General features: G+C 46.6%; 1 protein-coding gene across 1 annotated transcript in view; it reads right to left on the bottom strand.

Moving 5' to 3' along the window:
• Positions 1-27,988, bottom strand: part of pclob (piccolo presynaptic cytomatrix protein b) — a 175,717-nt gene that overhangs the window by 133,336 nt on the left and 14,393 nt on the right. Inside the window, 8 exon segments of the mRNA XM_034175495.1 lie at positions 5,372-6,403; positions 8,007-9,179; positions 12,237-13,073; positions 22,431-23,288; positions 23,641-24,453; positions 24,644-25,510; positions 25,650-26,317; positions 26,351-26,435. Coding sequence (XP_034031386.1) covers positions 5,372-6,403; positions 8,007-9,179; positions 12,237-13,073; positions 22,431-23,288; positions 23,641-24,453; positions 24,644-25,510; positions 25,650-26,317; positions 26,351-26,435 — 6,333 coding nt within the window.

The raw sequence follows: 27,988 nt of genomic DNA, 5'->3' as shown, positions 1-27,988 counted from the left end.
TCACGCTGCCCCCGCACCATCCGTACGATTGTGCCATTGATTTGATACCGGGCGCTGAGTACCCGTCTAGCAGGCTGTACAACCTCTCACGTCCGGAACGCGAATCAATGGAGACCTACATCCGGGACTCGTTAGCTGCCGGGTTGATCCGGAACTCCACCTCCCCGATGGGTGCTGGTTTCTTTTTTGTGGGCAAGAAGGACGGCGGACTCTGTCCATGCATTGATTACAGAGGGCTGAACGAGATCACGGTTCGCAACCGATACCCGTTACCTCTGTTGGATTCAGTGTTCACGCCCTTGCATGGAGCCCAAATTTTCACGAAATTGGATCTTAGGAATGCTTATCACGTGGTTCGGACCCGGGAGGGAGACGAGTCGAAGACGGCATTTAACACCCCGTTAGGTCACTTTGAGTACCTGGTCATGCCGTTCGGCCTCACCAATGCGCCCGCGACGTTCCAAGCATTGGTTAATGACGTCTTGCGGGACTTCCTGCATCGGTTTGTCTTCGTATATGTAGACGATATACTCATCTTTTCTCCGGATCCTGAGACCCATGTCAAGCATGTACGTCAGGTCCTACAGCGGTTGTTGGAGAACCGGCTGTTTGTGAAGGGCGAGAAGTGTGAGTTCCACCGCACTTCTTTGTCTTTCCTGGGGTTCATAATCTCCTCCAACTCCGTCGCCCCTGATCCGGCCAAGGTTGCGGCGGTGAGAGATTGGCCCCAACCAACGAACCGTAGGAAACTACAACAGTTCCTCGGTTTTGCAAATTTCTACCGGAGGTTCATCAAGGGCTACAGTCAGGTAGTTAGCCCCCTGACGGCCCTGACCTCCACAAAAGTCCCCTTCACCTGGTCGGATCGGTGCGAAGCCACGTTTAGGGAGTTGAAACGCCGGTTCTCGACTGCACCGGTTCTGGTGCAGCCCGATCCCAAGCGCCAGTTTGTTGTTGAAGTGGATGCCTCTGACTCAGGGATAGGAGCCGTGCTGTCCCAGAGCGGGGAGTCCGACAAGGTTCTCCATCCATGTGCCTACTTTTCCGCAGGTTGACCCCAGCTGAACGGAACTATGATGTCGGCAATCGGGAACTTCTTGCGGTGAAGGAGGCTCTTGAGGAGTGGAGACACCTGTTGGAGGGAGCATCGGTACCATTTACGGTTTTCACGGACCATCAGAACCTGGAGTACATCCGGACCGCGAAGCATCTGAACCCCAGGCAAGCCCGCTGGTCGCTGTTCTTCGGGCGTTTTGACTTCCGGATCACCTACCGCCCCGGGACAAAGAACCAACGGTCTGACGCCCTGTCCCGGGTGCATGAAGAGGAGGTCAAGACCGAGCCGTCAGACCCCCCTGACACCATCATCCCCGAGTCCACTGTTGTGGCCACCCTTACCTGGGACGTGGAGAAGACCGTCCGGGAGGCCCTGACATGGAGCCCGGACCCGGGGACAGGTCCGAAAGACAAGCTGTATGTCCCACCAGAGGCCAGGGCTGCGGTCCTTGACTTCTGTCACGGTTCCAAGCTCTCCTGTCATCCAGGGGTGCGAAGGACCGTGGCAGTGGTCCGGCAGCGCTTCTGGTTGGCGTCTATGGAAGCCGACGTCCGGGAATATGTCCAGGCCTGCACCACCTGTGCCAGGGGCAAAGCCGACCACCACAAGGCCCAAGGCCTCCTCCAGCCTCTGCCCGTGCCTCGTCGCCCCTGGTCTCATATTGGCCTGGACTTTGTCACGGGCCTCCCGCCTACCCAGGGCAACACCACCATCTTAACGATAGTGGACCGGTTCTCCAAGGTGGCCCACTTCGTGGCCCTGCCGAAGCTCCCGACGGCCCAGGAGACTGCAGACCTCCTGGTCCACCACGTCGTGCGTCTGCATGGGATTCCATCAGACATTGTCTCGGATCGTGGTCCTCAGTTCTCCTCCCAGGTCTGGAGGAGTTTCTGCAGGGAACTGGGGGCCACCGTCAGTCTCTCGTCTGGGTACCACCCCCAGATGAACGGGCAGGCAGAGCGGACGAGCCAGGAACTGGAGCAGGCCCTCCGCTGCGTGACCTCCGCGCACCCGACGGCCTGGAGTGACCATCTGGCCTGGATCGAGTATGCTCATAATAGCCAAGTTTCATCTGCCACCGGCCTCTCCCCATTTGAGGTGTGTTTGGGGTACCAGCCCCCATTGTTTCCGCTAGTGGAGGGAGAGGTCGGGGTGCCCTCGGTCCAGGCCCATCTGAGGAAGTGCCGTCGGGTGTGGCGTACCACCTGCTCTGCCCTGCTCAGAGCCCGGATGAGGGCTAAGGCCCATGCAGACCGCCGGCGTTCCCCGGCCCCTGCATACCAGCCCGGGCAGGAGGTTTGGCAATCCACAAAGGACATCCCCCTGCAGGTGGAATCCCAGAAGCTCAAGGACAGGTACATAGGACCTTTTGCCATAACCAAAGTCCTCAATCCGGCCGCAGTGAAGCTGAAGCTACCAGCTTCACTGCGGATTCATCCAGTGTTCCATACCTCAAGGATCAAACCCTACCACACGTCGACTCTCTGCACCCCTGGACCGGCGCCGCCTCCTGCCCGGATCATAGATGGAGAGCCTGCCTGGACCGTGCGCAGGCTCCTGGATGTCCGTCGAAAGGGCCGGGGGTTCCAGTATCTGGTGGACTGGGAGGGGTATGGACCCGAAGAACACTCCTGGGTGAAGAGGAGCTTCATCCTGGACCCGGCCCTCCTGGCCAACTTCTACCGGCGGCACCCGGACAAGCCTGGTCGGGCGCCAGGAGGCGCCCGTTGAGGGGGGGGGGGGTCCTGTTGTGTGGGCCGCTGAAGAGGAGGTACTGCTGGCCCACCTCCACCAGATGGCGCCCTGCTTGGAGTGCGGGCTTCAAGCACGAGAGGGCGCCGGAGCCACTGGGAGTGACAGCTGTCACTCTTCATCATCACCAGCTGTCACTCAGCCAACTCATCACCATCTCCATAAAGGCCCGACTGCGACTCCACCTCCTCGCAGAGAAATCAACTACCAATCAGGTAACTTTCTCTGCTGACTCAAAACATTGAGTAATAATCTGAACTTCTTTGCAGCTGTTTTCCTGTGGTGTGTCCTTATCTGTGGGATTGGCGTTTGGTGTGATCAGCGACGGCTTCGCTTCACACCCCAACTAGATAAGTGGTTAGACAGGAGCTGCACGAGTGTGTGATTGGAGGTGGAGGTGCTCCCTCCTTACTGAATACAGACTGTGGGATTACTGAGTGTGCAACCTCACACTCATCAGGACTGTCTCTGTTCTCTGCCAGCATTACCGGGTCTGACTGCTGAAGACAGCGGCCACCTGGGGCGCAGGGCTTGGCGGCTCCAGTGTTCTTCAGCTCCGTTGGCAGTGGAAGCTGTGTGGATCCGGCTCTTCTCTCGCCAGGCGTCTTCTATCGTCGAGCCTGCCCACACGTCACCTGGTGTATGATTGACAGTCACTATATTGTTGTTGTCTGTACGTCGTTGTGTGATTCACAACATTAAATTGTTACTTTTGGCTTATCCATTGTCCATTCATTTACGCCCCCTGTTGTGGGTCCGTGTCACGACACTTTCACAACAAAAAGGTCTGAAAATTCACAGAGAAACTCACAGTAACAACCAGGTGGACGATAGATAACAACAAATAAAACTGGTTTTTGGGACTTCCAATTTGGATGGACAAGACTAAGAGTCAAGCTTTCAAATGAATTAAAGCTCTGTCTGGGTTTTTGATTAATTAATAAGCTGGAGTGGAAGATTGCTGCTAATCCTCCGCCTTGGCCCATGCTATGAGCGTTCTGGCAGTTAGTGTGACTCGGGGGTGTTGACTCATTTAAACTAACATATTCATCCTGCTGTAACCAGGTTTCTGTAAGGCAGAATAAATTAATATGTTGATCAATTATTATATCATTTACTAACAGGGACTTAGAAGAGAGAGATCTAATGTTTAATAGACCACATTTAACTGTTTTAGTCTGTGGTGCAGTTGAAGGTGCTATATTATTTTTTCTTTTTGAATTTTTATGCTTAAATAGATTTTTGCTGGTTATTGGTGGTCTGGGAGCAGGCACCGTCTCTACGGGGATGGGGTAATGAGGGGATGGCAGGGGGAGAGAAGCTGCAGAGAGGTGTGTAAGACTACAACTCTGCTTCCTGTTCCCAACCCTGGATAGTCATGGTTTGGAGGATTTAAGAAAATTGGCCAGATTTCTAGAAATGAGAGCTGCTCCATCCAAAGTGGGATGGATGCCGTCTCTCCTAACAAGACCAGGTTTTCCCCAGAAGCTTTGCCAATTATCTATGAAGCCCACCTCATTTTTTGGACACCACTCAGACAGCCAGCAATTCAAGGAGAACATGCGGCTAAACATGTCACTCCCGGTCCGATTGGGGAGGGGCCCAGAGAAAACTACAGAGTCCGACATTGTTTTTGCAAAGTTACACACCGATTCAATGTTAATTTTAGTGACCACCGATTGGCGTAACCGGGTGTCATTACTGCCGACGTGAATTACAATTTTACCAAATTTACACTTAGCCTTAGCCCGCAGTTTCAAATTTCCTTCAATGTCCCCTGCTCTGGCCCCCGGAAGACAATTGACTATGGTTGCTGGTGTCACTAACTTCACATTTCTCAAAACAGAGTCGCCAATAACCAGAGTTTGTTCCTCGGCGGGTGTGTTGCCGAGTGGGGAAAAACGGTTAGAGATGTGAACGGGTTGGCGGTGTACACGGGGCTTCTGTTTAGGACTACGCTTCCTCCTCACAGTCACCCAGTCGGCCTGCTTTCCCGGCTGCTCGGGATCTGCTGGAGGGGAACTAACGGTGGGCTAAGCTACCTTGGTCCGCACTGACTACAGGGGCCTGGCTAGATGTAGGATTTTCCACGGTGCGGAGCCGAGTCTCCAATTCGCCCAGCCTGGCCTCCAAAGCTACGAATAAGCTATTATTACAAGTACCATTACTGCTAAAGAAGGCCGAGGATTAACTAAACATTTCACACCCAGAGCAGAAAAGTGCAGGAGAGACAGGAGAAGCCGCCATGCTAAACCGGCTAAGAGCTAGTAGCTGCGCTAAGCTAGCGGATTCCTAAAAACACACAAAGTGAATAATGTGTAAATAATTTAGAGGTGATTCAGCAGAGGGAGTGCTTTAGTTAAGGCACGTGAAGATTACACTGTGAAACAAATCGTTATGTAGTTAACTACATCAATCTAACTGCCCAGATTAAACAGCTAACAGATGCAGCAAAACACCACTGTGCTCCGGAACAGGAAGTGATATAATACCGCAGTGAGAGCCAACCACCAATAAATTATAGCGTGCGATAAAGCATGCACATAAATTAATATACTGTACCTCTGTCACATTTGGCATTGGGTTAAATCCACACTGGTTGCAAACAATGACCTTGCATTCTGTGCAAGTATTGTAACTGGGTGGGTCCTTGGAGCTCATGTTAAGTTCCACCTTGCAGAGTGGACAGGTATAAATATCGGCTTTTGAAGGTCCTACTGGTACTGAGATCTTTGGTTGCTCTAAGATCTGGGCCAATTTAGCTTGTACTAACAAAGGATCCTTTTGCTGTTGAGCTTTAGCTGACGTCTTCTCTTCAGCCTTTTGAGCAGTTTCTAGCTTGGTGTCCTTTGCAGAAAATGATTTTGGAGAGGCAGGTGGTGTAGATTTAGGAGACACATGGGATGTTGTAGACATCTTTCTTGGAGTCGGTGGTGTGGTTTTAGATTCATCTTGAACAGATGAGGTTATCAAAGTGGAAGCAGAGCTTAAGATGGATGAACCAAAGCCAAACATCTTTCCAGTAACGGACTCAGTAGATTTTGCAGCAGCAGGCTGTGTTTTGGGACTTCCAAAGCCAAAAAAGCTCCCTGATTCCTGTTTGGCAGGCTGAGATGGCTTTGGTACAGATTTGGCTGGAGAGGTACCAGCTCCTGAAGGTTGAGTTGATGGTTTTCTGGCCTCTGGACCTGGTGGAACAGCAGACTTTGCTGACAAAGTTGTATCATTTGGAGGCGCTTTCTGGGGTGTCCTGGGTTTATCTTTTGGTGTGACTCCAGAAGGCTGTTGTAAAGTGGTTGCAACATTACTGGGTGTGTCTGTAGATGGAACAGGTTTTTCAGGCACTGGAACAGCTGGAGCTTCTGTAGATTCACCATCTTTATTTGTGGCCACAGAGTCAAGCACTTTCTTAGGTGCTGCTAATTTAGAGTCGTCCATTTGAGGGGGAACAGAGTTCAGATTGTCTTTCTTCTGTGAGGTGTCAGCTGCCTCTTTACTGGGTGAAGACTGAGGTTTGATCATGGGAAGGCCTGGAGGTTCAGAAGCTCCAAGAGCTCTTTGCATCTGACAGCTAAGACAAAGCCATTCTTTCACCTAAAACACACAATAAACCAAAAGACAAATCATGAACACTCTTTACATTTTGTTCATAACCATTCTTCAAAACAATGTTGGGAACTACTGATTTAAACAGTGCTTAATAAATGAATATGTAAACAGCAGACATACTTAAAATCAGCAAAACACAGGTTTGGTGTGCTAAATATGGCCATAAAATAAATTTCATGGCATTATGGCAAACACACCAATACACAGTACACTACACAAGTCTTAAGCAGCCTAGTGTGTTTGTACAATGTATTTTCTGGAGTATAAATAATACCTTTCAAAAATGTTTCTTGAAGAGGAAAATAACCATAAACAAGGGTTGCACCAGGGTATAAATTGTAACTGGAGTATAAATTGTACCTTTATTCTGTATGATCAACTCTTTAATTTGGGATTTTTGTATATTGTTGTAGTGTACTTTTATTATTGTTATATAATCTTTTATTGTTGGAATTTTCTTTTGTGTTTTGATTCGTGAGAAAGCACTATATAAATAGTTATTATTATTATTATTATTATTATTATTATTATTATTATTATTATTATTATATCAGTAGTAGTAGTAGTCGTCATAGTAGTAGTAATGAATGCATGATTTTAAGGTTTCAGAAGTAGCAGGACTTCCGAAACCTGTAAAAACAATAAAATAAATGCAACTTGTACTCCAGAAAATACAGTACATGCAGTCACTAATGTTTATGGATTGTTATGGTTGTAAAAGACCAAATTTGTTTAAGGTCACTTCTCTCATTTTCCTTGGCTAGTTTGTCTGAAGGGTGGCACGGTGGATTAGTGGTTAACACTGCTGCCTCACAGCAAGAAGGTTGTGTGATTGCCCTGCCTGGACCTTTCTGTGTGAAGTTTGCATGTTCTCCCCATGTTTGTGTGGGCTCTGTCCTGATGCTCCGGCTTACTCCCACCTCCAAACTAAACTGGCATCGTGTCCACTGTGTATCCTGGCTCATGAGCTATGACTGCAGGGATAGGCTCCAGCCCCCCTGGGACCCTTGATTGGAGTAAGTGAATATAGAGAATGAATGAATGAATGAGTTTGTCTGAATATTTGCTTAACTTTCTGTGGTTTTTCCACTTTAAACCTGTTTAGCTCTCATCGGTATACCGTTGTTGTTTGCCTTGACCTTTTATGGATACCTTTGCCAAATTTGTACATCAATCATGTGGACTGAATTATCATGTCTGTTGTTTTGCTTTTGAACTTTGTCTTGCCCTCATGGACACTGTTCTTGTTTCAGACTGACACTTTGTATGACATTTTGCCTCAATAAAGACTTTGTTGTACCTAAATCCTGTTTCCATTTCATTCTCTGTTTGGGTCCCAGTTTATGCTCAGAAACATTACAAGAGATAATTCATTAATAATAAATTGATCAATGTGATGCTCTTGTAAAACCGTGGGATAGTTCACTTAAAACAATTTAGTTGAAAAAGTAAAGCATAGTCACAATATATTTATTTTCTTCAGCATATAATGGCTTTTTATTACTTGGCATTTCGTTATTTACTCCAAAGATTGTTGACCCGCTACATTATATGCTGTGTGAAATTAGGTTTGGAGATGTTTTACTACCTGTGTTACACTTGGCATCGGGCTAAATCCGCATTTATTGCACACAGTCTTCTTGCATTCGGTGCATGTGTTGTAGTTGGGAATGTCTTTAGTGCCCATGTTAAGTTCTGCCTTACAGAGTGGACAAGAAGACTGGACAACTTGTGGAGGACCTTGTGAGGCTTTTGGTTCCTTTGTAGGCTCTGACAAATCTTTTTCTACTTTGGCTTGACCAGATGGAGAACTGCTTTGATGAGATTGGTCTGATGTTTTTTTCAGCTGTGATTTCTGGGCAACAGGTGGTTTTGTCATCTTTGGTGAAACCAGGGGGCTGGGCTTTAAGGAAACCTGCGATGTTGATATCTTATCACAGACCTGGGCTGGAGCAGACATCTTACGGGAACTTGGCGGTGTTTTTTGGGACTCCTCCTGAACCGCAGATGTTATTAAAGTTGATGCTGAGCTGAAGATGGATGAACCAAATCCGAACATTTTCCCAGTCACTGCTTCTGTGGTTTTTACGGCATGCTTCGTCTTCGGACTACCAAAGCCAAAGAAGCCTCCTGACTCCTGACTTGTTGTCTGTGCTGGAGGTGGAAAAGATTTGGTACCATGAGGTTCCAAGGACTGTGACTCTTTGTTTAGGTCTTTCTTTGCCTGTGCGTCAGATGATATGATGAGTGGATCATCTGATTTCTTTACTGTTTCACTTTTTTCCTTTCCTGAAACTTTACTAGTAGGAATGCATGGTGGAGTAAGATCTGTTTTCTTCTGGAGACAAGCTGATGTTTCCGTCACTTCAGGAGTAGGCAATTGTTTACTGAGCACTGAAACTGCAGCTGATGTTTCCTTCACTGGAGGGGCAGTGGAGGACAGAACCTCCTTGGTGAGTGATGACTCAGAATTTGTCTCTTTAGCCACAGGCGAAGCAGTGATTGGAGTCTCTTTTACATTCAGTGAAGCAGAAGTCGAGGTTTCAGTTCCATCCATTTTAAAGGTTATGGTTTCCTCAGGCTTCTCTGGCACTTCTCCTGCTTTCTGTGTCATTTGATTGACAGTGGCCTCCTTTTGGTGAGTGGCAGGATCAGACACTTTGATGGGTGATGCCTGGGGTTTAATCAGTGGTGACTGTAGTGATTCTGTTGCTGTTAGAGCTCTTTGTGTCTGACAGGTGAGACACAACCATTCTTTCTTCTGTGGAAAAACAACATTTTATTGAATAAGTATGCATGTATTGTACAATGTCAAATGAGACAAAGTTTGGATGAAATGAAAAGGAAAACACCACCACCACCAATAAATAGAAAGCAACCCACAATCGTTACATTTACTGTAGTTTGGCTTCTATTTCATTGCAAACAGTATGAACATCAGCAATTTCATGTTTTGTGTGGTCAGCTTTAGTTAATTTGTTAATATACATCCATTCATGGATTTAAGGGCTGCAACACATTCCAAAAAAGCTGGGATAGGGGCAATTTCTTCTAAATATAAGGATTAAACCATCACGTTTGTCGCCAAATTTCTTGAGACAAGTCAGGCAATTTTATCTGGACATTTCCAAGTCACTGAATATGCCTTGGACTTCATTTACATCCTGTACAAACCTTGAGGTCTGCTGGTGCCGGTGTTCCCCGGTCCCACCTAAAAATCTGTCCCCCTGCCTTCACTGCGCATGCGTCATTTTGGAGCTTCTGCAGCAATTCACCAATTATCACCTCGTTTCTGCTTAAAACTGCACTCCAGTCATCATCTAGCTCAGTGGCAGATCTCTGAAGCTTTTATACAAGAATCATTTCCACATACATTCAGCATTACTTGATAAAAAAAGATGGGGAGCGATCAGAGCACGACTGCAGCACGTCTGAGTCTGACTCTCTGAGTCTGACTGTCTACACCCAAAGCAATCAAAGGGAATAATGTGATTATTAACCATCAGATGAGAAAGTAAAACTTCTTACATCATTCTGAAATCAGTTTTAAGCAGAAACAAGGCAGTTTTAAGCAGAAACGAGATAATAATCTGTGAATTGCTGCTGACACTCCAAAATGATGCATGCGCAGTAGGGTTATGACTACAAAACTTTTTTTCAAAACTTTCATTTTCCTGATGTTGCATTTGATGAACTTTTACCCGTAGATCACATTTTTGAAGTTTATTTCATTGGATCTTGAAAAAACCTCCCACACCTAGTGCCACATCACTTTTAAAAATACATGAGTTTACACAATACTATTTAAAAAATAACGTAACAAGAAAAGAATTAAAAAGTATGAGGAAATAACAAGAAAATATATACAAATGAATATTGCTAAAATATATTAATTAAACAATAATTAAAAGAAATAAAAAATAAAGGTAAAATAGATCAAATTGAACACGCCACTCAACAATGTCTGCTGCCAAACTGGTGTCTAAACACTCTTTGTCAACCAGAAAAGCACCACAGGTGCTTCAAAGTCTGGCTTAAGATGGAGTTAGTGTCCCAACACCATCACAGTCAGGAGTCTGGCGTCGAACAATCAGAGATGCAGAACAAGTTAAGAACCGCCTCATGGAACTTTTCTCTGAAGAGAAATTTTGCAGTTTGATGGTAAGAGTACCAAGTTGTGTGCTTGAAAAATGACAGAAGAACATTACAACTTGGCATTTTGGCTTGTGATAGTGGAACAGCTGCAGACATCTATATACCACTACAGGACCTGCTTGATGAGTACAATGTATGGTATTCAGATGATCATCTCTGACACAACAGCAGTCAATAGTGGTCGCAAAAATGGTGTTGTAGCCAGGCTTCAGAAAACATTTCAAGACAAGGGATTTGATGAACAATACATCGGCTGCCAACACCACATTCGTAATCTTGTTCTGTGACGTGTTGAACTTCTTTTTTTCCTATATGGTCACAGTCACCTAACATTAACTATGAGTTTATTGATGAGATTTTGGAACAGTATGATGATTTGCAAAATGCATACATGGGCACAGAAATGATACCAGAGTATGAGAACCTTGGCTTGAGAGATGATTTTAAATTCCTTTTTGAGTTTTGTGAAGCATACAAGTTTTACAAAACAAAGGAAAAATGGCCTTTGCATCAAATGGCACAAGCTGCCATCACTTCACAGTGCCATGGTGGAACTCAAGAGGATTTTTTTTACACTTATTGCATTATTCCTTCTTCCAAATTGGTGAGAACAGTTTAGGGTAACTTGCGATTTCATTGCAACTATATGGTCATGGGCCTGGTTTTCTAACCAACACTATTCAGAGACGGATTATGAAGACGTGCTGTCAGCAATATCCAAACTTAAGTGTCCCAAAGCTGTGAAATGCTTCTCTACTCACTCGAAAAAGGAACCATCAGTGCTTGATGTTCCTCGCTGCAGCATAGTAGCTGAGGGAGCTGTAAAGTTGATGGAGGAGGTTTGTTCTACTTGCAGAACAGACAAATATCTTAACAGCAAATTTATTTTTTTCATGTATTCCTCGTGTGTATTGTATGTAAAACTGACGTTATAATAAAACGTGTTTGAGCCGCGAGGTGTTTTAATGTGAAATATGAAACTGTCTTAGGTGCGGGAGGTTTCTTCAAGGTCTGGCAAAACCAAAGACATTTTTGTGAGTTTTAGGTAAAAGTTCATCATTTATAACCCCAGGCTAATAAATTTGAGATTTGTCATAACCCTAATGCGCAGTGAAGCCAGGGCGAACCGATTTTTAGAGGGGACCATTTGGGCTGCGACACTGGTGCTTATCTCCAGATTCTGTAGCACAACTCTCCTTGGTTGGAACGCTACTCTGCCGCAGGGAGAGTCTAGCTTTAAAAGTGATAATTTGCTAGTAAACTGCCCCGTTCCAAGTTCTTCAAGAATGTATGGATATGTATTCACAAAGTAAATTAAATTGACCACACAAAACATGAAATATCTTGGCCTCCTACTGTCTGCAATGGAAAAGAAGTTAATCAAGTATCACAGCTTATATTTGTATTTACATATCATCACAACTTTTTGTTATTTGTGACTGTATGCAAACGTACCAGTATAAAAAAAACTAGTATGCCACATGTTTTGTAATTCTGCCTTAGAGATTGAGTGGGGTATCTCTATACTGTCACCACCATCCCTACAAAGTAGTGCCACATACTGTGAGTTGTAAAATCAATGTGTTATTACAGTTTCACATTGAGCCATGTAATAAGACCCCAGCATGCTGTCATGCATGTGACTGGAGTGTGTTTCACTTACCTGTTGAAAATTTGGCATGGGGTTAAATCCACAGTGGTTACAGACAGTAGACTTGCATTCCGTACAGGTGTTGTAGTTGGGTGGATCCTTAGATCCCACGTTGAGCTCACACTTACACAGTGGACAAGTGGGCTGGCTTAGTTTGGTCTCTGCTTGGGATGTCACTCCAGTCTTTTTAGGCTCAGATGAAGCTTTGTCCATTTTCACCTGTCCTAAGTGAGATGTCTGCGTCTGGTGGGCATTTTGTAGATCCTTTTCCTGCTCTTGCCTCTGGCCAGCAGAGGATTTGTTGTCTTTTGCTAGAGACATCTTGGGAGAAACTGGTGGAGTGGTCTTGGGTTGGTCCTGGACAGCTGAGGTTATCAATGTGGATGCAGAGCTGAAGATTGAGGAACCAAAGCCAAACATCTTTCCAGTCACTGATTCTGCTGGTTTTGTAGCATCGGGTTGCACTTTGCCACCAGAAAATATTAACAGTCCTCCAGGGTCTTGCTGTGGTACTGCAGTAATATTACTCTGCTTAGATGTAGCTTGCTTTTTCTGGTCTGGTGACTTGTCACGATCAGATGCTCTCTGAGTCTCCTGGGGTAATTTCTGATAGTCAATTGAGCTGACTACTTTCTGGCTCTCTGGCTTTTTGGCATCCTGTGTGTTTTCTGGCTGGGTGACTGTTGCAGCAGGTTTGGATGGTTCTTTAGTGGCTGGTTTTAATTGGTTAATGAGATCCTCCTTTTGCGATTTTGTGTCTGTCTTTGGGTTTACTGTGGAGGGTGTTGGCGTTTGTGTTGTTCCTGTAGCACGCTGCATCTGGCAGGTTAGACATAACCACTCCTTCACCTAATGGGAGGAAAATATGTTTTACATTGATGTAATTTTAGAGCCGTGATGCTTTTCAGTGTTATACCCCCATCACACATAGACAGAATGAGGCTGAATGGCGTCAGAATGATGATTTGGCCCACATCTGAAAAGTGTCCAGTTGCAATTTAAAAATGTTCTGACAACAATCTGCAAGAGTCCACACAGTTGGTCAAAATGTTCAAAACCCTCTGGGTGCCATCCAGATGGGACACCTATCCAGTGGCGGTCCATGTGCAATCTGAGGACCATCTGACCGCAATTTACATATTCTGATGGCGGAAAAATAGGATCCGAAATTATTTGAGCCCTTATGAGAGAACCTTGAGATGGATCTGGCACAGCTAAGCCTGCCCGTATAACCTGCAAGTGCCCCCCGGAGTGCAAAGGAACTGTTTTTGTGTATGTGGCACCATCATGTAAAGTGAATGTGAACAGCGGCTATCAAACCGAAAGCACCGTGTACTACTGTGTGTACACCGCTGCAAATGTAAACAGACTGTTCTATCCACAATAGACCTTAGAGTACAGATATTTGTTCATTCCTTCCCATGGGCGACAGAAATAATGTGAACTATTGTCTCCATCATATCTCTATATACCACAGGCAGCTACGCCTCTCCGTGGTCTCATGCGCAGTAACGCATCATTGCACGCATCAGGCTCAGAGCTGAACGGATCTCACTGTTGTAATATATGATCACCTTCTAACTCTGTAGGAGATATGACATGGAACTGTTGTGCCAGGCCGTGACAACATTAATAAACATGAATCACACCTCCAACAATGGCCCAGGAGTGTTTCACAGTGCAGATGTGGACATGGAGCTGGACCGCACCCTGTGGTTAAAATCCTGTCACTCTGCTGATGTGTGCTGTAATCAACCACACAAAAATAAATCCCATGTGATAATCCAACAATCGCAGAGCACAGAGTTGCATGTGCTGCTGAAGTGACCCAAAACACACACAAAAAAAGAAATTAAAGTTCCCTGGAAAGGCTGCGTCTGACGCCTGGGACAGCATGGCCCACTGAGAGCACTGATTAGCAGATGGCAACGGCGTGCATGTGCGGCCCCCATGCATACTCTGCCATGCGCACATGTGCCATGCACAGACATAGCTGCTCATTCAGCCGTTGTGACCACACACGCACACACACACACAGAGCTATCGTGTCATCAGTCCAGCACCACCACTTTACACAAACACGCACATGTACGAGAGGTCACTAGTGCTGGGAAGTGGAGGACAAACGCAGAGTGAGTGACTGCACCATGCCAGCTTTGACACATATGGTGTGATTATGGTCCATACGTTGGTTGTACTCCGATGTTCTGTACCAGCAGGGACTGTGTAAAGGGAGGAGCACAGTGCTCCCTCCCATTCCGGTCCCATGTTTGCCATCCAGATGTTTGGACATCAGGCAGTCTTCAGCGCCTTTTATGGCTGCCTGACAACAGTCTGTGTCATCTACCTGTTGTCTATATGTACTTTGGATGCCATCGTGCAGGTGTGGACGAGGTAATCTGGATGTGTTCTGACACTGCTGACCACACCTCTTTTCCTCCCGACTGTGTCTGATTATGGCAATATTTGCCGTGTCGGGCTGGTTCCTGCACATTCTTACTATGTGTGATGGGGGCTTTAGTTTTGCATGTAGAGTTATAAATGAACATTAAAAGGCAACAGGACCATTTCAAAATGTAGGAATTACTAAAGTTATCTTAAAATATTCTACACAATAATTTTGTTGTGAAAGTGTAGGGACACGGACCCACAACAGGGGGCGCAAATGAACGGACAATGGAGGAAGTCAAATAGCACTTTTACTGTTGTGAAATAAGCACAACAAACACAACCGATTACAATAATAGACAATAAAGTCGAATCACAAAGGTGTCATGTGGGCAGGCTCGAAGATAGGAGACGTCTGTTCAAAGCAGAACCGGAACCACACGATTTCCTCCGCCACCGAACCCCGGGAATACTGGAGCCGCCAAGTCCCGAACTCCCAGGTGGCCACTGCCTCCGCTTGTCGGATCTGGTACTGCTGGCGAGGAACAGAAACAGTCAGATGTGGGTGCGCCTGCACCCAGCAACACGTATGGTGGAAAAACCACCTCCACCTCTCGTCAGGAAAACACTGTTAGTGCAGGAATGTGAGTACTTATCCAAAAGGGTCCAATACAGTCTCCTGCTGTTCTACTCACTATCTGCGTGAAGGCAAAAAAAGTATTTATGGTCAAAGGACAATACGATTGGCTGGATATGTTACCTCCTTGGTAGAGCGATATCTCGGCAAAGAAGTGGAGATGACGTCTTGCTGATATACCGCTGCGGATCAGATGATTGGTAACAGCTGTCGTAGGTGACAGCTGTCACCCTGGCTGCTCCTGTGAGGTGGCAGCGCCCTCTGGTGCCTGGAGCCCGCACTCCAGGCAGGGTGCCCTCTGGTGGTGGTGGGCCAGCAGTACCTCCTCTTCAGCGGCCCACACAACAGGACCCCCCCCTCAACGGGCGCCTCCTGGCGCCCGACCAGGCTTGTCCGGGTGGCGGCGGTAGAAATCGGCCAGGAGGGCCGGGTCCAGGATGAAGCTCCTCTTCACCCAGGAGCATTCTTCGGGTCCGTAACCCTCCCAGTCCACCAAATACTGGAAGCCCCGGCCCATCCTACGGACATAGGAGGCTGGTACCCCAGACACACCTCAAAAGGGGAGAGGCCGGTGGCTGACGACACCTGGCTGTTATGGGCATACTTGATCCAGGCCAAATGGGTACTCCAGGCCGCCGGGTGCGCGGCCGTCACGCAACGCAGGGCCTGTTCCACCTCCTGATTGGCCCGTTCTGCTTGCCCGTTGGTCTGGGGATGATACCCGGATGAGAGACTCACCGTGGCCCCCAGTTCCCGGCAGAAGCTCCTCCAGACTTGCGAGGAGAACTGGGGACCGCGATCGGAGACGATGTCTGTTGGAATCCCATGCAGCCGGACGACGTGGTGGACCAGGAGGTCCGCTGTCTCCTGGGCAGTCGGGAGCTTCGGGAGGGCCACGAAGTGGGCCGCCTTGGAGAATCGGTCCACTATCGTGAGGATGGTGGTGTTGCCCTGGGACGGTGGGAGGCCCGTGACAAAATCCAGGCCGATGTGGGACCAGGGGCGATGAGGCACGGGCAGCGGCTGGAGCAGTCCCGAAGCCCTGCGATGATCAGCCTTGCCCCTGGCGCAGGTGGTGCAGGCCTGGATATAATCCCGGATGTCGGCCTCTAGGGACGCCCACCAGAAGCGCTGCCGGGCAACTGCCACGGTTCTTCACACCCCTGGATGACAGGAGAGCTTGGAGCCATGACAGAAGTCCGGGACTGCAGCCCTAGCCTCTGGTGGGACGTAGAGTCTGTTCTTCGGCCCATTTCCGGGGTCCGGGCTTCGTGCCAGGGCCTCCCGGACGGTTCTCTCTACGTCCCAGGTGAGGGTGGCCACGATAGCGGACTCCGGGATGATGGGTTCCGGTGGATCCGACAACTCCGCTTTGACTTCATCTTCATGTATCCGGGACAAGGCATCCGATCTCTGGTTTTTGGTCCCGGGACGGAAGGTGATCCGGAAGTCAAAACGGCTGAAGAACAGTGACCAGCGGGCTTTCCTGGGGTTCAGCCGCTTGGCGGTCCTGATATACTCCAGGTTCCCGTGGTCAGTGAAAACCGTGAATGGCACGGACGTTCCCTCCAACATATGTCTCCACTCTTCAAGAGCCTCTTTCACCGCAAGGAGTTCTCGATTGCCGACGTCATAGTTCCGTTTGGCCGGGGTCAACCTGCGGGAAAAATAGGCACACGGGTGAAGGACCTTATCGGTCTTCCCGCTCTGGGAAAGCACAGCTCCTATCCCTGAGTCCGAGGCGTCCACTTCAACCACTAACTGGCGACTAGGATCGAGCTGCACCAGAACGGGTGCAGACGAGAAGCGCCGCTTCAACTCCTTGAACGCGGCATCGCAACGATCCGACCAGGTGAAGGGGACTTTTGGTGAGGTCAGGGCTGTCAGGGGGCTAACTACCTGACTGTAGCCCTTAATGAACCTCCTGTAGAAATTCGCAAAGCCGAGGAACTGTTGCAGTTTCCTATGGCTGGTAGGTTGGGGCCAGTCTCTCACCGCCGCGACCTTGGCCGGATCAGGAGCGACGGAGTTAGGGGAGATGATAAACCCCAGGAAGGACAAAGAAGTGCGGTGGAACTCGCACTTCTCGCCCTTCACAAACAGCCGGTTCTCCAACAACCGCTGCAGGACCTGACGTACATGCAGGACATGGGTCTCAGGATCCGGAGAAAAGATGAGTATATCGTCCAGATATACGAAGACGAATCGGTGCAGGAAATCCCGCAAGACATCATTAACCAATGCTTGGAACGTCGCGGGGGCGTTTGTAAGACCGTACGGCATGACCAGGTACTCAAAGTGACCTAAGGGGGTGTTAAATGCCGTCTTCCACTCGTCTCCCTTCCGGATCCGAACCAGGTGATACGCATTTCTAAGATCTAGCTTAGTGAACATTTGGGCTCCATGCAGGGGCGTGAACACTGAATCCAACAAGGGCAATGGGTATCGGTTATGAACCGTGATTTCGTTCAGCCCCCTGTAATCAATGCATGGACGTAGTCCGCCATCCTTTTTCCCCACAAAAAAGAAACCTGCACCCATCGGGGAGGTGGAATTCCGGATCAACCCGGCAGCTAAAGAGTCCCGGATGTAGGTCTCCATTGATTCGCGCTCAGGTCGTGAGAGGTTGTACAGCCTGCTGGACGGAAACTCAACACCTGGAACCAAATCAATGGCACAATCGTACGGGCGGTGCGGGGGAAGGGTGAGCGCCAGATCCTTGCTGAACACGTCCACAAGGTCATGGTACTACACCGGCACTGTCCCGAGATTGGGCGGGACTCTGACCTCCTCCTTAGCCTGGGAACCGGGAGGAACCGAGGAACCTAAACATACCCGATGGCAGGTCTTGCTCCACTGAACCACTACCCCAGATGGCCAATCGATCCGGGGATTGTGTTTTAACATCCAGGGGAACCCGAGAATCACACGGGAGGTGGCAGGAGTCACAAAAAACTCGATCTCCTCCCGGTGGTTCCCTGACACCACCAGAGTTACTGGAGGTGTCTTATGTGTGATTAAAGGGAGTAGGGAGCCATCTAGTGCCCGTACTTGCACAGGTGAAGTAAGTGCCACCAGAGGGAGCCCTGCCTCCCTGGCCCATTTGCTGTCTAGCAAATTCCCTTCAGAGCCCGTGTCCACCAGTGCTGGCGCCTGAAGGGTTAAATCCTCATAAAGGATTGTAACCGGGAGTCGTGTGGCAATATGGGTGTGTCCCACGTGAATGTCTTGGCCCACCCCTAGCCCAGTTTCTAGGGGCGGGCGTTGGTGTTTAACCGTTCAGGGCAGTCCCTCACCTGATGCTCTATCGAGCCACTCCGCGGACCAGCCTCCTCTGTCTATCCGGGGGTCTAAATGTGGCCCTGTCCATAGCTTCATCAGCAGGGGGAGCTGTAACCACACGGAGCGTAGGGGCCGTGGAGCGTGGGGAGGGCGGAGCTCGGTCGGAGCTGGAAGGGAGAGGGATGGCGCATGCCCGGCCACGCCCTTCGTCTCATTCCCGACGGCGTTCTTCTAACCGATTGTCTAATCGTATAACGAGATCAATAAGCCCATCTAAATCCCACGGTTCGTCCTTAGCCACCAGGTGCTCCTTTAGGACCAACGACAGTCCGTTTACGAAGGCAGCGCGGAGGGCAGTGCTATTCCAGCCGGACCTCGCAGCCGCGATGCGGAAGTCGACTGCATAAGCAGCTGCGCTCCGGCGCCCCTGTCTCATTGACAGCAGCACGGCTGAAGCGGTCTCTCCTCTATTTGGGTGATCGAACACTGTTCTGAACTCCCTCACAAACCCATCATATGTCTGAAGGAGCCCTGAATTTTGCTCCCAGAGCGCTGTAGCCCAAGCGCGTGCCTCACCGCGAAGCAGATTTATCACATAAGCTATTTTGCTGGCATCAGTCGCGTACATGACGGGACGTTGTGCGAAGACGAGCGAACACTGCATAAGAAAGTCCGCGCACGTCTCCACACAACCCCCGTACGGCTCTGGAGGGCTTATGTATGCTTCCGGGGAAGGTGGGAGGGGTCGTTGAACGACCTGTGGAACGTCACTGTTACGCACAAGGTCGACAGGAGGGAGAGCCGCAGCAGAGCCCTGAGGGCGCGCTTCCACCTGCGCGGCGAGAGCCTCCACCCTGCGGTTAAGGAGGACGTTCTGCTCGGTCATTAGATCCAACCGAGCCGTGAAAGCGGTGAGGATTCGCTGCAACTCACCGATCATTCCTCCTGCGGACGCCTGTGCGCCTTGTTCTTCCATTGGCCGTTCAACAGCCGGTTGACGCCCCTCGGGATCCATGACGTTGGCCGAGATATCCTGTTGTGAAAGTGTAGGAACACGGACCCACAACAGGGGGTGCAAATGAACGGACAATGGAGGAAGTCAAATAGCACTTTTACTGTTGTGAAATAAGCACAACAAACACAACTGATTACAATAATAGACAATAAAGTCGAATCACAAAGGTGTCATGTGGGCAGGCTCGAAGATAGGAGACGTCTGTCCAAAGCAGAACCGGAACCACACGATTTCCTCCGCCACCAAACCCCGGGAATACTGGAGCCGCCAAGTCCCAAACTCCCAGGTGGCCACTGCCTCCGCTTGTCGGATCTGGTACTGCTGGCGAGGAACAGAAACAGTCAGATGTGGGTGCGCCTGCACCCAGCAACACATATGGTGGAAAAACCACCTCCACCTCTCGTCAGGAAAACACTGTTAGTGCAGGAATGTGAGTACTTATCCAAAAGGGTCCAATACAGTCTCCTGCTGTTCTACTCACTATCTGCGTGAAGGCAAAAAAAGTATTTATGGTCAAAAGACAATACGATTGGCTGGATACGTTACCTCCTCGGTAGAGCGATATCTCGGCAAAGAAGTGGAGATGACGTCTTGCTGATATACCGCAGCGGATCAGATGATTGGTAACAGCTGTCGTAGGTGACAGCTGTCACCCCGGCTGCTCCTGTGAGGTGGCAGCGCCCTCTGGTGCCTGGAGCCCGCACTCCAGGCAGGGTGCCCTCTGGTGGTGGTGGGCCAGCAGTACCTCCTCTTCAGCGGCCCACACAACAAATTTGCTAAGGTGCAAATCTGTGTGTCTATTTTAGTTAGTTAGTTAGTCTGTCTGGTGAAAACACACACACACACACACACACACACACACACACACACACACACACACACACACACACACACACACACACACACACACATATATATATATATATATATTTTTCAGCAGATTATAACTCCAGTTGGAGGCACTCAGCGCATGCTAATGTCAAAGCACTGACATTGCACCTGACGCCAAGCTAGCGCCATTCTGAAACAGATTATATGACTATAACTTTACTAAAGTCAGGAAACAGTGGTTCTACAGAATTACAGTACTTACCAGTTATGAATTACAAATGGTTATATTATACGAGTTGTTAGAAAAGTATTGTACCTTTTTATTTTTTTCAAAAACTATATGGATTTGATTCATATGTTTTTACGTCAGCCAAGCTTGAACCTTCGTGCGCATACGTGAGTTTTTCCATGCCTGTCGGTTGTGTCATTCGCCTGTGGGCAGGCTTTGAGTGAGCACTGCTCCACCCCTCTCGTCGTCGTTTCATTGCGAGGAAATGGCAGAATGATTTGGGCTTTTTTTCCATCAGAATTTTTTCAGAAACTGTTAGAGACAGGCAGCTGGAAACCATTAGAAAAATTTATCTGGCTTTCGGTGAAAATTTTACGGGCTTCACAGAGAATAAGGAGTGTTACTACAGCTTTAAGGACACCCCACAATGGCGCACGGCGCGCCGCGCTCCAAGCCGCCATCGAGAGGCAGAAACCACCACATCATTTCTAAACGGATCGCTGTGTGGAGCCGGGACCGTCGTATGCAATTTCTCTGGTTATCACAAGAGCTGGACATCAGCCATTTTCTGGCAGATTTCACTTTTAACAAGAGATATTGTCATGGAAAGCCGCGCGGAGGCTTCGTGCGTCACGACCGGTTCGCTGATGAAGCGAGACAAAGGAACACCCGCGTGCCAGAGGACAAGTTCGGACATGCCCAGCTCTACACAATTTCTCTTATACTCACTCGACTGATAAGCACTGAAAGCCGAGATAGGCACGTCCCAACTTATCCTCTAACACTCCGAAATGGAGGTGTTCCTTTGTCTCGCTTCATCAGCGAACTGGTCGTGACGCACGAAGCCTCCGCGCGGCTTTCCATGACAATATCTCTTGTTAAAAGTCAAATCTGCCGGAAAATGGCTGATGTCCAGCTCTTGTGATAACCAGAGAAATTGCACACGACGGTCCCGGCTCCACAGAGCGATCTGTTTAGAAATGATGTGGTGGTTTCTGCCTCTCGATGGCGGCTCGGAGTGCGGCGCACCATGCACCATTGTGGGCCATCCTTAAAGCTGTAGTAACACTCCTTATTCTCTGTGAAGCCCGTAAAATTTTCACCGAAAGCCAGGTAAATTTTTCGAATGGTTTCCAGCTGCCTGTCTCTAACAGTTTCTGAAAAAATTCTGATGGAAAAAAAGCCCAAATCATTCCGCCATTTCCTCGCAATGAAACAACGACAAGAGGGGTGGAGCAGTGCTCACTCAAAGCCTGCCCACAGGCGAATTACACAACCGACAGGCGTGGAAAAATTCATGCATGCGCACAAAGGTTCAAGCTTGGCTGATGTAAAAACATATGAATCAAATCCATATAGTTTTTGAAATATAAATTATAAATTATAAATTATATATATATATATTAGAAGGATCTTCAAACATGTTTGTAAGTATGTTTTTGCACTCAGGCAAGACTAATGATTCAGCATATTAACAATAGCTTTATTGGCTGTGATGTAATAAAGTACATTTTATTCAACTCATATTTCATAAATTGTATGACTAAAGAAACCTACTGAAAAAGTTGGTTATTATTATGTGGGAGCTTGAATATAGTATTATATAAATAATATAGTAATATAAATAATATATAAATAATATACTATACTATAATAGATTTTAAGTTATTAAATTTACCACTACATATATTTAAAGTATTTTTGTTTTGGGGAATTACGGCTACATTAGAGTGGATTCATCCATGAGGACTGTGCTAGTTTTAACACATTGAGAGCCACAACTGATACATTGTTGTAAATTTTAAGAATATTGCAGGGCCTTACCACTGCTTCGTTTGGCACAGGGTTAAATCCACACTGATTACAGACAGTATTCTTGCATCCGGTGCAGGTATTATAGTTGGATGGATCCTTAGAGCTCATGTTGAGTTTAATTTTACAGAGTGGACAGGTAGTCAACACTGTTTTGGTTACTGCAGTCTTGGAATCTAATGGAGCTTTGTCCACTATGCCTTGTTGTGATTGAGGTGTCTTTGCCTCGTGTGGTTGCACTGGTTTCTTCTGCTGCTCTGGCCTCTGGACAGAAGGGGATTTTATTTCTTTTGCCGGAGACATCTTGGGAGAAACTGGTGGTGTAGTCTTTGGTTGATCCTGAACTGCTGAGGTTATAAACGTGGATGCAGAACTGAAGATGGAGGAACCAAAGCCAAACATTTTTCCCGTCACTGACTCTGCTGGCTTGGTAGTATCAGGCTGAGGTTTACCACTACCAAAGTCAAAGATGCCTCCTGAGTCTTGCTGTGCTGCCGCGGTGGGTATATTCTGCATTAATCCAGATTGATTTGCCTGAGATGGTGATTTTTGTTGACTTGTTTTCTGTTTTTCATCTGGCATTTCTTGATCAACAGGTGGGGTGAACAATTTCTGGTTTTCTGTGCCAGTAGATGATTGAGGTTGCCTCTGAGATGACACAAGTTCTGATGTTCCACTCTTTTGACCAGCAGATTCTTCACTGGCCTTCTGTTGAGGTGTAGGTGATTTCAAAGAGTCTTTCAGCTGGCCAGAAACAGATGCAGCTGCTTTACTGGGTGACATCTGGGACTTTGTTTGTCGAGGGCCTGGGGGCTCAGGTATTTTAACTGCTCTTGTCATCTGACAGTTTAGACAAAGCCATTCTTTTACCTGAAATAATTCAGAAAACATATTTTTACATAAAATATTTCAAAACAATTTGATTATTTTTGCAGTAGCAGTGCTGAAATATGGTCCTTGGAAATCTATGTATTGCACATTTTCCATGTCCACCTGTATTCCCTCACATAATGAATCAAAACAGTTCTGTTCCATTGATTGTCTGCACACATTTAATGTTTCCAATCTCTCTAGGATTAGGTAGAAATGGAAGATGTGCAGTATTTGTGTCCAGGGGAGCGCATACATTTTAATATCTTGTTTACAGATGTGTTCAGAGCAAATAATGTTGATAAAAAAATTGTACTTCTTTCTGACCATGTGTTGGTACTAAGTCACTTACCTCACTGACATTTGGCATTGGATCAAATCCACACTGGTTACAGACAGTAGCCTTGCAATCAGTGCAGTTGTTGTAGTTGGGAGGGTCCCTGGAGCCAATATTCAGCTCAGCTTTGCAAAGTGGACAACTGGACTTTCCTGTTTTAGATGTCTGGGATGCAGTTTTGACCACTTTACCCTGCTGAGATGGCTCAGATTTCTTGTCTTGCTCAGAATTGGGAGTAGTAGCCTTTCTGGACTGTCTTGTTGGTGACATCTTGGGAGAAACTGGTGGTGTTATCCGTGACTCTTCCTGAACAGCAGATGTTAACAAAGTTGATGCTGAACTGAAAATGGAAGACCTGAATCCAAACATCTTCCCAGTTACGGAGGTATCAGACCCTGTTTTGCTCTGTACATCTGGTGTGACTTCACTCTGTTTCAATCCCAGTTGGCCTGTCTGATCTGATGGTTTCTGAGAAACTGTTGCCCTCTGACCATCTAGATTGCTTTTCTGTCCCGGAGATGGTCTAGCTTGTTTGTTCCTTTCTGATCCCTTAGCATCATTGACCTTCAGTGTTGTCGCTTGCTGTGTATTCTTGGGGGAACTTGGTATGGAGCTGTCCTTCTTTTGGATTGTATCAAGCTTTGAAGTCTCTTTATTTAAGGGTGTATCAGATGTTGGGAATTGCTTTTGAGAAGTTGTTGTCTTCTGATGTGCAGCAGATGGAGAAACCACATTTGCTGAGTTGATGGAGCTCATGGGTGATCCTGTGAGTTGAGATGCACCAAGAGCTCTCTGCATCTGGCAGTTTACGCATAGCCATTCCTTTATCTGAAAAATATAGAGAGAAACAACATACTAGATTTAAGCCACAACACACTCAGCACTGCTGCATACATTTAGACAACATCATAAGTGTATACTTGCCCAAAAGTGGGCTTTATCATAATTTAAATGAAGTGAAAAAAAAAACAAAAACGAAATAATTTCTTACAATATAAAATCACCTTCCCTCAATTACCTCTGATACATTTGGCACTGGATTAAATCCACACTGGTTACAAACAGTGTTTTTGCATTGAGTGCAGTTCATGTAGTTGGGAGGATCCTTGGAACCTAAATTGAGTTCCACCTTGCAGAGTGGGCAGGTGGATTGGCCTGCCTTTGAAGTAGCTGCCAAGGCTTCTGATTCCTTTGGAGGCTTTGGTGCAGCTTTATCTACTTTTGCCTGGAGAATTGAAGAGCTTTTGGAATCTTGGGCATGCTCTGATTTCTTTCCCTGCTCTTGTTTTTGAAAAGCAGGTGGTTGATTTCCCTTTATACCAGGCAACTTAGGAGAAACGGGAGGTGTCGTTTTCGGTTCATCTTGAACTGCTGAGTTTATTAAAGTGGGTGCAGAACTGAAGATTGAGGAACCAAAGCCAAACATTTTTCCACTGACTGATTCAGCAGACTGTGCATTATCAGGCTGGTGTTTAGGACTGCCAAACCCAAAGAACCCTCCTGACTCTTGAGCACTAGTAGCATTACTCTGCTTACGTTGTGTTTGACTTGTCTGGTCTGGTGTTTTATTCTGCTCTGGTTTTTGTCCTGGAGTTGGGTTGATTGTTTTTTGACTTTCTGATCCTTTCACAACTTCAGCCTTTCTTGGCTGAACTGCTGATACTGCTGGGTTCCTTGGTGTTGATAATGCCTTTGTTTTAGATTCAACAGGTGCTGGGATTTCTTTCATTTTAGATTTATCTAGTTGGGGACTGTCTTTATTCAAGTCTGGAACAGATGATGTCTTATTTGGTGAAGGTGGGACTTTCATCAGTGGCATTCCTGGAGGCTCAGATGTTCCAAGTGCTCTCGACATCTGGCAGTTGAGACACAACCACTCTTTCTCCTACAATACATTATTTTAATCTGTTAGTGTATTACTATGAAATACATTTTAATATCAATACATAAATTTAATATTTTTAACACATTAGTTTGAAATTTTTAAATTCTGCAATCATAGATAAATTATCAGAATAACTTACCCTTTTGATATTTGGCATTGGATTGAATCCACATTGGTTACAGACAGTGGTTTTACACTCTGTGCAGGTGTTGTAGTTGTGAGGGTCCTTTGAGCCCACATTAAGTTCCAACTTACAAAGCGGACACGTAGTTGCTTTCGAAGCTGATACTTGCTTTGGAGGCTCTGATTGAGCTTTGTCCACCTTGGGCTGTTGTGACTGTGAAACTTTGGGCTGCTGGACTTGCTCAGGTTTCTTTGCAGTAGGGGATTTGGAATCCTTTGGGGTAGGTATTTTGGGAGAAAGTGGTGGTGTGGTTTTTGGCTCATCCTGACCAGCGGAGGAAATCATACTTGATGCAGAACTTAAGATCGAGGAACCAAAGCCAAACATCTTCCCACTCACTGAGACTTTAGACTGGCTGTTAGGACTACCAAACCCCAAGAATCCTCCAGACTGTTGCGATGTTGCAGCAGTGGCATTATTCTGCTTCTCTGTGGTTTCATTTGCCTGGAGTGGAGGTTTTTGCAAATCTGTCTTCCTGCTCTGATCTGGTGTTTTCTGACCAGGACCTGTTTTCTGCTGCAATGGGTTTTCTTGTCTTTTTGCAGCATTGACCTTAGCTTGCTGTTCTGCTGGTGTAGACACTTTCCTCTGTGGTGAGCCTGGTGCAGTTGTTTTTTGTGTGGCAAGTTGAGATGGACCAGTCTTTTTTAATGTTGAACTGATGATAGATGTGTCTTTCTGAGAATCAATACCCTCAGCAGCATGTTTCACCTGGCAGTTGAGACAGAGCCAGTCTGTTCCCTTTGAATAAATGATAGAAAACAAGCAAAATCTATTTTTAACAAATGCAAATCCGATAATGACAACTCAAAGTTTATAAAGGAGCAGAGTTTAACACTGGGAAGTGTGGGGTCTATATGTGAACTGCTGGCATCCAGAGTGTGCCTTATGGGTTAGGGGACCAGCATGGTGACAAAAAGTGGGGACTGTCCATTTAAATGTCTGATCTTGCATCAGTGGTGGGCACAGTTCCACTAATCCGCTAATTATTGAAGCTAATGTTTTCATTAGGCAGCACGGTGACTTAGTGGTTAGCACTGTTGCCTCACAGCAAGAAGGTCATGGGTTCAATTCCTGCCTATGGCCTTTCTGTGTGGAGTTTGCATGTTGCATGATGTTTCATAAAACAAACACATTAACAATGTCTATAAACCCAGAGAATATATTCACCAGAGTTTTGGGCACAATATACAGAGTTTAATGCTGTTGTCCATCTGCAGCGGTTAACATGCACCCTGATTAGAGCGTCTCAATGCATTTCTCCTGTCGTGAAACTTTACCCATAATGCACTGCAGCATGTGTGTCCCACACATTAAAATCTTCAAAATTAGTGCATTACTTTAAAACTAAAACATATAGCTGATATTTTCACTTCATAAAATGCCAGGTGTGACATTAATTTAAATAACTTGTCTGGAATTAGTTTTATTAAAATTTTAACCATAAGTTAAAACTGTATGCCTGTTGATGACTTGTGTGATATGCCAGCAAGTCTGTCTGGTGTAAAGAGAAATTGTCTTTATTCCTCCTCTTCGGTCACCAGGCCTCTTTTGGTGAGAGAAAGCTAATCTGACACAGAAGTGCTGGTTTGTTGTTGTGTCAGTAGCTGCTAGTGTACTGCAATCATTAATGAAAGTTATCAGTTTAGCTTTTATCTGTAACTTCTGCTTTTTTTTAAGGGGTTTATTGGTTTACCTTTATAAAAGATAAGTTTTCAGTTAGTGGATTAACTGTTATCAAAGCTAACTTTTTAGTTAGCTGTGCCCATCACTGTCTAGCATTAATGCACACACTGAATCATGAATTGGAGTCCATTTTGCTGGGACTCTGGTCTTAAACTCTTGGATGTCTTTTGAGTCTTCAGTTGTTGTGATCACTGGATTCCATATGTAAATTAGTTGGAACATTTTTCTCCCTGCATGTTTAATTTTTTTGTTTGTTTGTTTTTCTTTTCTTATTTTGCAATTTTGTTTTGTTAGTATGGCCAAAGCAGATGGTCACCCCACTGAGTCTGATCTGCTTGAGGTTTCTTCCTATAATCATTACTATAATGTGGGCCTGGGTTGGGCAAGTTTAGACCTTACTCATGTGTAGCGCCTCGGCTGACTTATGTTGTGATTGGTGCTGGACATACAAATTTGTCCTATTTCAGATAAACACAAATAAATGCATATTCTTAATTCATATACAGTACAACATACAATCTACTTTGGGGAATGACTACGGTATATTATTTTGACTGAAAGAACACCTGGTTTATCCAGCCGCCTTGACTTAAGTGGAACCTATAATT

Source organism: Thalassophryne amazonica, chromosome 8 (assembly GCF_902500255.1).
Source record: "Thalassophryne amazonica chromosome 8, fThaAma1.1, whole genome shotgun sequence".
Lineage (NCBI taxonomy): Eukaryota > Metazoa > Chordata > Actinopteri > Batrachoidiformes > Batrachoididae > Thalassophryne > Thalassophryne amazonica.
Note: the sequence above shows the minus strand (reverse complement) of the source record. Positions and strands in the feature narration are given on the sequence as shown.